At 46.3% G+C, this 11,316-nt stretch overlaps 1 protein-coding gene across 1 annotated transcript in view; it reads right to left on the bottom strand.

The window, feature by feature from the left end:
* Positions 1–658: 658 nt before the first annotated feature.
* The window catches only part of LOC144949905 (E3 ubiquitin-protein ligase TRIM21-like), a 39,803-nt gene continuing 29,145 nt past the window's right edge, over positions 659–11,316 (bottom strand). The window contains exons 6-8 of the mRNA XM_078879889.1: positions 6,804–7,046; positions 2,867–2,921; positions 659–1,191 (exon numbers count right to left, since the gene is read on the bottom strand). Of these exons, the coding sequence (XP_078736015.1) occupies positions 659–1,191; positions 2,867–2,921; positions 6,804–7,046 (831 nt within the window). The remainder of the gene's footprint in view (positions 1,192–2,866; positions 2,922–6,803; positions 7,047–11,316) is intronic.

Genomic DNA, 11,316 nt, shown 5'->3' with positions numbered 1-11,316 from the left:
AATCCCCTGCAAGTCAATCTCCTCCACGTGCTCGACGCTTCAGCACGTGGTGGAGTTAACTGGTTGTCACGTGGTCACATCGGGCTGCGGAAGTCCAATCAGTGCACACCTCCAGCTTGGAGGCAGGCAGATGCTGCTGCTGTTGCCGTGCGCCACGTGAACGTGGATGAAGCAACGCACTCTCTCCCTGATTGTTTGATGATCCCAACGTTTGACAGGATCCATGTGGGTTTCCTAATGGGCTCGTTGCCACCATCGGCAAGGTGGGGGGGGGGGCTTGGTGATTGTGTGGTAAAGTCGTTTTTTTTCTAAACTTAATTTTTTTTTCTCTTAAGAATGTTCATCGAGAGTAGAGGGGCTGGCAAAGAAAATAACAAGTGGAATTTTTGTTCCAATTCGGTATTTCAAGAACCCGCAATCCGCATGATGAATACGAGATGGTGGTCCTTAATGAATAACGTCACGATGCATTCGGCTCTGGAGTGACAGGTTGCTGACCCAGATCTAGAGAGATGTGAATGATGTCTTGTGTGTGTGTGATGGTGTGCGCGTATAACTCCGCGTGATCCCGTGCCGTCGTCATATTATGTATGCGGGAATGAGGTTCCTGTGCTGAGTGACGATCGCGATGGCACGGAGCAGAGTATGAGATGAGCTATCAATTGAGCTCAACGATTGACAGATAATTATTATCATACTCCGAGCACAACAACCCAACAGCTGGCACAAGAGGTTGAGTAAAGTGGTGGTGAAATGAGTGCAAGAGCTCCGTGGTGCCATGGCGGTAAAATGACAGGAGCCTCGCCTCCCAATCCAGAAAAATTCCGACTTTGTCAAAACCCAAACTCTTTTCTCTTTTAAAGAGTTCCACTCCCCCGTGCATAACTTTGATTGTGTTGCCATCTTTTTCTAAACACCAGGACATGTAGTTCTGTCCCAGCCAACTTTCATTACCAAATCCGTTATGTGGCATCGTTTCATATGCGACTCCCACACAGCACCTTCCACAATTGCTCACATCCACCTCCCAGTAGCGTCGCCCCGATGAGAAGCTCTCAGAGCCTAGGACTTGTGACCGTGACTCGTTTGGGGAAGTTTGGGAAGAACGGATTTGTTTCACCGTTCTGCGATCTTCGGAAATTTGGAGGTGAGGATGAGACGAGGCTGCGTTCAGAGTTGGAGAACAACCATCTGCGAACAACAATTATAAAATTACATTGTCCAAATAATACTGAAAATGAGCTTGTAATGGGCAATGCTGCAAATTGGACACCTCGCTGTCACTTAAACCTTAAGTGAGATACTATTTCTTACATAATTGAGACCCAACCCGTATGCCCTTCATGTAGTTACACTCTGGCTCGATGTCTTCCCTTAAATTCCCCACATTCTAGCTCATCCAAGCCCTTTTATTGACCAACATGTGCACACTCCACATCCAACAACCATAGGTAGCGTGGATCAAAGATAATGCACTCGATTCACTGAAGAGACATTGCAGGGTGCAACCATTAAACCTGTCCCACATTGGCTTGTGTGGTGTATAGATGTTGGGGGGGTGCTATTGGCACTGCCATGGTAGTGCAAATAGCCGCTCTCTTCATGCACATGCACTCGTGTGGGTCTCTGAAAATGGGTGTGTGCTTACGCATGGCCACATGTACTTACGCATATACACACATGTCAAAAAGTACTTCCAAATGTCTACATGTATCACTCGCTTGGCTTATATAGAGATGATCGGTGGACGAATTCTCTAGGTTGCAGATAAAACAATTACTGCAATAAGTAAAAATTCAATTTCTCAATGTACATGCGGCTTTAATCGTGAGCTGCTTCTCATTCGTTGGGGGTGAGTGACTCAGAACCCACGTGACCGCAAACACGTTGGGATGTCAACCTATTACTATACTTAGGTACTAAAACAATGCATTTATAGCCTAATTTAAATATTAGTTGCATTATCTGTGATTTTTTTTCTCAATAATAGCCTGGAACAAATGGCGTTCCACACATCATCATTTAGCTCCCCTTCACAAATGTATTCAGAAGGGCCACTGCCTGTTGTTTGTGATGTTATCGTTCCCCAAGTGGAGGACTTTCCACTCATTATTCCAAGAGCCAGAACGAGTCCACCTGTATTCCACAGACGTTCAAGTGGAACCGGTCCAGCTCTGCATGCGAGCTGTCCATGCATGCATAGAGGGAGATAGAGACCCTCCTGCGGAGTCTAGAGCTTGCCACACAGACGTGAGGCCTCGGTTTCAGCTCCACCATACAAAATGCAAAAGACAAATATCCCCTGTGTAGCCATAACAGACTGTTGGAGCAAGTGCTGTTAGCAAGTAGCAGCTATGAAGGCCGGCACAGCACACGAGGGGGTGGGTGGTTATCACGCCCGACCACCTTTGTCTCTCAGTGGCGATGTTTACTACATACCACTCCAGGTACTCACTTGAGGCTTAGTCGACCTAGGGGAGGCCTAAGACTAGTTAAAAGATTTGTCACTGGTGTTGACCATGAGCGGAAATCGAACTCGGGGCGTTGGGTTCGTAGTGCAGCGCGCGCACCACCACACCACCACTCCCCGTATACGCAAAGCACACATCCAGACACCCACACCTCCACCCATACTCACAAGACTTTGAGAGCCGGAGAAGCAGATATTTGCCTGCGTTCGCCTGAAGAGAGGGGATTTGGTCATCGTCGCGGTTTCTGAAAGTCTTCCAGAAAAAGCTTTAACAGGGAAAGGATGAAACCTATATGCCAGTCAGTTACACACGTACATACGATATACATATCTAGATGTATGCATCTAGCGTGTACGCCAACTACGCCCACAACCAGTAAACGTGTAGGTACGTACCTCTTTCTGGCACCGGGAGAGATACGGCGAAGAAGCGGGCCCGAGAGGGCAGGGTCTCGTTGCAGAGAGAGAGAGAGGGTTACGTTGACACACGGGATAGCGGAATGAGGGACATGTGAAACGGACCGGGAGAGGTTTCTTGGTGATCGGGGTTGGTTCGGGGGCTCGTCGGGGAGACCCGGTTGGGGTCTAGGATAACCAAGGGTGTAGTTAACCCGTAGCCCTGTTAGTTGTTGAATAAATCGTGGTGTCTCCAGATCTCTGTAGTAAATGCAGCGCCCATAGCTGTAAGAGTTACGTAAAGCACAAAGCTACGTGAATCGAAAATTATATTTATGAGCATACGAGTACACGTTAAATCCATCAATAGTCATAGTGCAGTAAAACCTCTCGGATCCATACACAAGTAGCTGGGAAAGGCTACCGAAAAATAAGTGAAGAACAATTTAAAGAGATTAAAACCTCAAACCGGAATGCTTTCCGTGCACTAATTAGGCCGTACGTGAAAAGTGCTCCGAGCAAGGAATTCTTCATTGGTCATCTAGTTTGATTTCAGTCAGAGCAAGAGTTCATGTCATGAATGCTGCATTTTTTCCTCCCTTAATAAAATCTTCAGCCATTACGTTTTTAAAAGTGTTCCATAGTTGTGACGGATGAGTGGGATGGCAGTGCTACAGTGAATAAAAAGGGAATGAACAGATGTGGGCACCATGTATTCTACACGCACCGGTGTCGTCAATTAAACCGAGTCCACGTTTTGATTCACGAAATGTTGGCTATGTGGTACCACTTATAGTACGGAGATGTCCAAAGGTAGTTCTCCTAAAATAGCAATAGTAGTAGTCTTAAATGGTAAAATGCAATGTTCTGTGGAGAGACAGCTATACTCCTTCCAATGACCTTATTCCCTATTGTTGTGGTAATCCACTCAAAACATTGAGAACATATATACATGTGTAAAATTATTATACCAGTAGTGAAAAGCACATGCCGAATTATTTTTTTTATTTTTTACTTGACCCACGCCGTTAATATGTAGCAAACAGCATTAACGTATAACGCCATTTTCTTAATTGCCTTCCAGGAAAATGAAGGCTACCCTTCTGGAAGATGCAGAGAGTGAAAGTGCTATGCGATTGGCCGTGAATGGGATTTTCGATCACACCCCAACCTGCTTCAAGTTTGTTGTTGTTACATTACTCAGGTTCTGCTCTCGCATGAACATGCACAATTTAATATTGGAGACGCCTTCCAGGAACATGCAGAAGACTACGTTTGTGCTATGTTTTGGACTTGTTACGCACCGTACGTAGCCAACCACGCTAATCAGAGGTGGCTTAAGCAAGATGTGGGGGAAGGACAAAGCAAGCTCGGTTGAACGGCTAACGTATGGCGGTACAACTGCATTAGGTATATAGTGTTTTTGGTGGGATTTTGTATGTTAGGGATGATGTTCCATACCTTGAAATATCAAGGTTACTCCTGTTGGAAAAAAAGTGGGGAAAACCATCAGATCTGGATGCCTTGACAACATGTTAATTTGCTTACATTTGTTTAAAATGTTCAGGTAAACCACAAAATCCGTGCGCTGAGACAGAGATGGCATCGAGCGTTGGCAACCACAAGCTCAGCTTCAAGTCATTGCATGTCAACGTAGTGAACAAAAGCAGCAGTATATGAAGAGGGAATCTAATGATCATCAGCACGGTAATGCAAAGCTCACCTTGGGCAACGCCATTTAAACCCGACGGGAGCCGGGCACATTGGCCTACCGATGCGCATACAGTCCATGTACAGGGTGTCCATAAATCCCCTATCTATTTTGTTGAACCAATGGTATGTAAATATGTTTCTTTGCAGGACCCTATGAATATGACTAGACAAGAACGTGTGATGGTAGTAACAGTTTCAATAAGATGGGGGACTCCTTGTCATTACGCAAACATCGTATTGGGAGAACCATTAACAAACGTTTTCCCAACTGCTGGATGGGACGTGCCAGCAACAGGCCATGGACAGCTTCAACTCCAAATGTAACGCCTTTGGATTTCTTTGCACGGTGTCTTCGTCTAGTCAGAGGTGAACATAACATGACTTAGAGATCTGCAAGACTGACGAGGTCGTGTTTCAGGATGGCAATTACGAAAATAACTCCACAGATGCTGCAACACGTGTTCCGCATTGCAGCTGACAGATCTGAGGTGTGCAGAGATCTTGACAGTGCTCATGTAGAATCCAATGCTTCAGTGCCATTAGTAAATATACCTACGATTATAATATTGCAAAATTTACCCCTACATTTATTTGATTTCATTCAAATAGATAGGGACTTCATGGACACTGTATAAGGGACCAATAGTAGTCACCTAGCAACACTGTAGTTATCTTAAGCTGGTTTATTAGTAAGGTGCCGAGGAAGCAAAGAAAAATAGACAGTTCCATGGCCATTTGCCGCCTCTGAGTTGATGTTGCTGTGTTCATAGCGAAGTGCGTTGAACACTGCGCCACTGCTCCACTTCGCATAGATACACACACTTGTTAGATGTTGACTGAAGTACGCATATGTTTAAACTTGTTACATAAAAAGGTTGTGGGTATCTTTCCTTATCTTTTTGGTACTTATTTACTATATTTTTTCTGGAAATGTTGACCGAAAAAGTTACCCCCAACATTGTATCCGAAATATACGCATGTATGTTGAACTTCTTTCACACCATGCATAGCCAACCATGCTAATCGGAGGTCCTATCATTAAGCGAATGATAAATTAGGTTTCGATGTACGTTGTTTCGCTTAATGTCGCGTTTTCTAGGGAGGCATCCCCAACGTAAATAGAGGACTTACTGAGTGATCATTCTGCTCTCCCTGTTAGATGTCGCTTGAAGTATGCATATGTTTCAACTGTTATATAATAAGGTTTTGGGTATCTTTCCTTATCTTTTTTTGTACTTAGGATAATTTTTTCAGGAAATGTTGACAGAAAAGGTTACCCCCAACAACGTATCCTATATATAAATAGAGGACTTACTTCTTAAATATACTTCTCCTCTCCGGGGGCCTCGAGCTCGCATTACGTTCCTGGAGCAGACAAAGACACAGACGGCTCTTGTTAATCTCCATTAAGTGATCGATTCACAAGCCATTGGGTCTCACCAAGGGTGTCACAACCTGATTGGATACCTTCTCATTAAGTGTGTGACATCCCTATGCCTGTTCTTGAGCACCTGGCCCAGCTCCAAGCCGTAACTCAACCCAATCACCTATATGACATCTCCAATCCTCAACCATGAACAAGAGATCCATGGCTGGTAGTTGAATGGCCACTCAATGCAATGCTCCCTAATTCCTAGACCATGGGAAGATGATAATGATGATAAGGAACTAAGTGGATCCTCAAACGAGACAGTAAGATATCACCTTCTGATTGGAAGTTTAGTGTTGTTAAAAACATGACGAACAGATAGATAGAAATTATATATTTTTTTATAAATGCTTCGAAGACAAAAATATGAACTATTTAAGATGACTTGAATGAAACAGACTATAGCGCAATCTTAGTACAGACTGGGTCTCACCTCAACTAAACTATGTTTATTTTACCAGGTAAGGCCCACTGAGCTATATAGCTCTTTTTTAGAAGCAACCTGGCTATCACAAATGATAGCTCATTAAGTGGCTTATCATGTGGAAATTTATAGCAGCCAAATAATCTAAACGCGTGTTTCAAAATATGAAGGGGAAAACCGGAGAACCCAGCGAAAAAATATCGCGACCACGGGGAGCGAGAGAGAGACGCAAACTCCAAATATACAGAAGACGTCAGGGTCGGGATTGAACCCACGACCTCCAGCATACCAGGCGAGGTAAAAAAAACATCTCACCACCACCTGCCTCTGAGTCTCACATCACTGTGGATATTGATGAACCTCGATGTCACCTGATCATCCTTTAAGAAGTCGATGGGATCCTGCAGTGCCATCATCTTCTCCAGGTTGCCAATGTATTCGGTGAGGGTCTCTATATTCTTCACGTGCGCCTCAATTTTATTCTGGATCCGCGACAACTCCTGGCGGCTCTTCTCCTGCACTCCCCGCAGGGCCTCCTGCTCCTCCTCATCCAGCAGTTGCCTCTCAAGGGCGAAGCTCTCCACGATCCGACCCTTGACATTTTCAGTCAAGTCCTGGAGACCCGCACAAGATCTCTTTACATCACCACACACAAAGACAGGGCTTGGCCACGCCGGGAGGTATAAAAGGGGGACGGAACCAAAGGTTCAGGGCTATCACGGGGTGCTGGGTCCTGGCTGCATCGCTGTTCGCCATCATGTCTTTTCGTCGTCTGGCCGCGGTGCCGATACTCTGCATGGCTATCATCGTCGTCGGCGCTACACTAGTCAGCCAGCTGTGTGGTTCGATACCGACGATGGGGCTGTATAGAAAAGTCAGCTGTGTGTAGCCATGTAGATATGTTCTATATAACGCCCAGTGTTTGTGCCCAGTGTGATGAATAAATAAGAAGACCTCTACACGACGTGTCTCGGAAGTCGGTCATTACACATGTGTTCAAACAGTAGACATTGTTGCGTCTTTTTCAGGCATCACGTCTGCGCTCCCACACATACTTGTAGTACTGTTCGCCTCATGGTGACCTTCAGTCTATCGCACTGGTGCAGAGACAAGGCCATGAAGGAGGCTGTCACTGGTGTAGGCCAATCAGTTTCAAGGACAATGCATTTTTCTGTATTCAATATTTGATACTCGTGAAAGGGTCCTCTAGTAATAAGCATATCTGTTGTTTTATTGTAAAGCGATTCTAAAGGTGCTCTGAGTTATTGTAGATTGTTGGTTGGCGAAGCAGCGCAAAATCATCACGTAAAATGTTCATAGTTTTACAATGTTCACATAAGCTACGTATTTCTTTCAAACAACTCGCATTAATTTTAATTGGTGCAGCATTCAGAGCCAACCGATTAGCACGGTTAGCTACGTACGCTGCGAAAGTATTTCAACATACATCCGGACAAAGTTTACGGATGAACCTCTTGTTATGTCGATAATTTGTGATTACATTTGTGATTAAGAAAAAAATAAGATTGGTCTGAACCGACCAAGATTCACCAAGGGGTAGGACAGCTTCTGGGAATTGGTGCAAGTCCATAATAAAGGTTTTTGGGTTATATCGCGTAAATATAAATGTCGTTAAATCCCGCCACCACTCGACACAGCCAATTAGTAAGGGTTTGTCACGCTAATTCGTTATTAATTCAGCACTAACCGGTTGTGTTTTGGAGAGTAAACCCACTACAACGTTTACGATTCGAGAACAATGGTGCAAGCCGTTTGTAAAAACAGCACGTGTGTATTGGCACTGCAGTCATCTGAAGACAGACATTCATCATCTACCTGAAAAGATTTGAATGAATTCCTCAGAGAAGTGACGGAATTTTCTTCCGTAGTCTTCTCCATTTCCATTCTTATTTTCTCTCCTGCAATTGTCTCCTGTGGTGAGGCGGCAGCAGAATAGATAGAACATGTCAAGGTAAAGCAATCAATTACTGGGACATGAGCAGAGAAATTTCTTCAAAAATGTTTCGAAAGTCTAGAAATCTGCAATTGTATTGAGATCCAGTGTCATAAGAGAAAACAAATCAAACATCAACGGAGATAAGGATGTTGGAGTGAGATTGCAATGCTGTCGGTGAAGGGTCAATGAATAACATGACTCTAACCAGTGCCAAATTATCCTAGTAGCAAAAGTAGCATATCCTACGGGCCCCGCACTTTCAAGAGACCCACGCTAAATGCTTTCAAGCTATCAATTCCGCTTGAGTGATTCTGCACTTGCTCTATTACTATAGTCCTATACCGTCTTCAACTTTTATGAAAGACTGGATGTTTAAGGTTAGTGATTTGTCGTATTATCTGGCTGGATAATAAATTAAAAAATATAATTACTTTGCTATGCAAGTAAAAACGTATTATTTTTATATCTATGTGTTTTTTTTAGGGCACCCTTGTAACATATGCTACAGGCCCCGCACTAGCTTAATTCGGCACTTACTCTAACCAATCGTCCGAAAGACAAAATGGCCACACGTTCCTCCATACAACATGGCCGCTATGACGTCACTGCTTGAGCAGTTTTGTAGCTGATGTAAGTACATATGTGGTGGCATAGTGCTGGCTGCTGACGAAAAAAAGAAACTGCAGTGTACGGCAGTACTCGCAGCAGGCCACGATATATACGAGAGGCTTTAATTCCTTGTAGATAACATTGCCTCGGGTAAATAGCTTTTTTATATTGTATTTTACATATTCAAAGTGTTGAGCATTCACATACATTTTATTTCCATGTAGAGTGCTCTGAAGATGCCTTTATTGAGATCGTTAGCACGATATATTCTGTCACCGTTTTGTAAGCTATGTTAAGTGGCTTGAGTGAAGGCACTTTATAAATATGAATTAGATCACATGTATTGATTTACTATCCTCTATGTAGACTCACATCTCAATGGACTAACTTCTCGAAATGATTGAGACTGATATAGTACAACAAGTCCTTGTTTAATGTGGTAGATGCGTTCCTGAAAATTTTAGCAAAAAATGCGTGAAGTGAAAATTTTTCCCCATAAATAATGTAACTGTAAAGGAGAGCCGACACAAGATTGCAGGGGTTTCGTCCTTTAATCCTTTTCTTCCATCCACACCTGTCCCCAGCCGTCCCAATATCGTTTCCGCCAAAGGCCCCCTCTTCCCGCCCGTTCTCTCCTTATATCTCCTCGATCACCCCTCCCACTAACCCACCTATTGGTGGGAATCCTTCCCCTGACACCCCTACATCACCCCCCCCCCCCCCCCCTGGAGAAAAAATAACCGTCTACGGTTCTGCCTCCCCCATGGACCATTTAAGTCTCCCCATGCCTCCCACCACTGACAGTGACGACAGCCCTTAACCCCCCCCACAACCATACAATGCAATATAACACAACAAAATCAATTGCGCGGCCTGCCCGGGTCTCCAGCCAGCGTCCCGTAACAGCCCGGACATCCACAGGCAGCAGATGACCGTGGCGGCCCCCTCCTTCGAAGGCCCTCTCGTCGCGGTCCCTGGTTCGGTGGTGCCGGTGTCGCCTTGCCTGGCGCCGCTGTCTCTCCGGCCCCCGCTCGTGTCGCCGCTCCGTCAGGCCTCACATGGGGTGCTGTAGGTGACAAGGGAACACAGGGCACCGAACCCCCTGCCAGTCGGTGCGTGGTGGTCGGCGACCTTGGCCTGGGTAGGGATGATGATGATGTTGGCAGTGATGTTGGTGGTGATGTTGGTGAAGATGACGTTGGAGAGATGTATGGCTTAAGGCGGGTGGGGTGTATAAACCGTCGTCGCTTACCCAGTTGGACCTGGACGCACTGCGGTCGGAGTGCTTTAATGACCTCGACCGGCCCTTTCCAGGGTCGGTGCAGCTTTGGTGAGAGGCCAACCGGCACCTGAGGACAGTGTAGCCATGCCTGGTCCCCGACTTTAAAGGGCTTGGCTGTCACTGTCCTCTCCCGTATCCGTACATTACTCTCTTGGCTCGTGGTTGATGCGGCCTCAGCTGCTTGGCGGGCCTCTCTCAAATAAATGAGGGAGGTCCTTAGTGCCTTCGGCCATGCGTCAGCTCTTGCGGGAATGTCCGTCAGCTGCACTTCAATAGGCGGAACGGGATCCCGTCCGTACATCAGGAAAAACGGTGAGAACCCCGTCGCCGCATGCGGGGCCACCCTGTATGCCGCTAAGACCGATGGAATGTGGAGGTCCCAGTCGGAATGGTTTTTGTCCACCACTTGGGACAGCATGGCCGCTATGGTGCGGTTAAGCCGCTCCACCATCCCATCGGTCTGGGGATGATACGGAGATGTTCGGACCTTTTTAGTGCCCAGGATAGAGCAGACGTCCTTCAATAGCTGTGAGGAGAAATTCCTGCCCTGATCCGTGAGCAACCGCTCCGGTGCCCCCTTATCAAGGACATAGCCTCCCACGAAGGCATCGGCGATGGTCTGTGCCGTTTGGTCCGGGAGGGCCCACGCCATCGGCCACCTCGTGCAGTACTCGACTCCGACCAACAGGTATTTATTTCCCCGTGGCGTGACCGGCAGTGGTCCCAGGATGTCCAACGCAACCAATTTGTTGACCCTGGTCACCGTGATGGGCTGTAGGGGCGCCCAGCTTACCCGGGGTGGCGGCTTTCGCCGCGCACATTCGACGCAGGTAGCGACCCATCGATGCACGTCAGCGGTCATACCTGGCCAAAAGTACCGACCCTGTAATGTGTACAGTGTCTTCCGCCCCGCCAGGTGCAGCAGCTGGCGGCCGTGTACGTCCATAACCAATTATTGACGCAGCGATTCCGGAACCACCAGGCATCGCCGGCGCCCTGTCGGGTCCCATCGCATGAGGAGGTCCTCCCATACGAT

This window comes from Lampetra fluviatilis, chromosome 55, assembly GCF_964198595.1.
Source record: "Lampetra fluviatilis chromosome 55, kcLamFluv1.1, whole genome shotgun sequence".
NCBI classification, from domain to species: domain Eukaryota; kingdom Metazoa; phylum Chordata; class Hyperoartia; order Petromyzontiformes; family Petromyzontidae; genus Lampetra; species Lampetra fluviatilis.
Note: the sequence above shows the minus strand (reverse complement) of the source record. Positions and strands in the feature narration are given on the sequence as shown.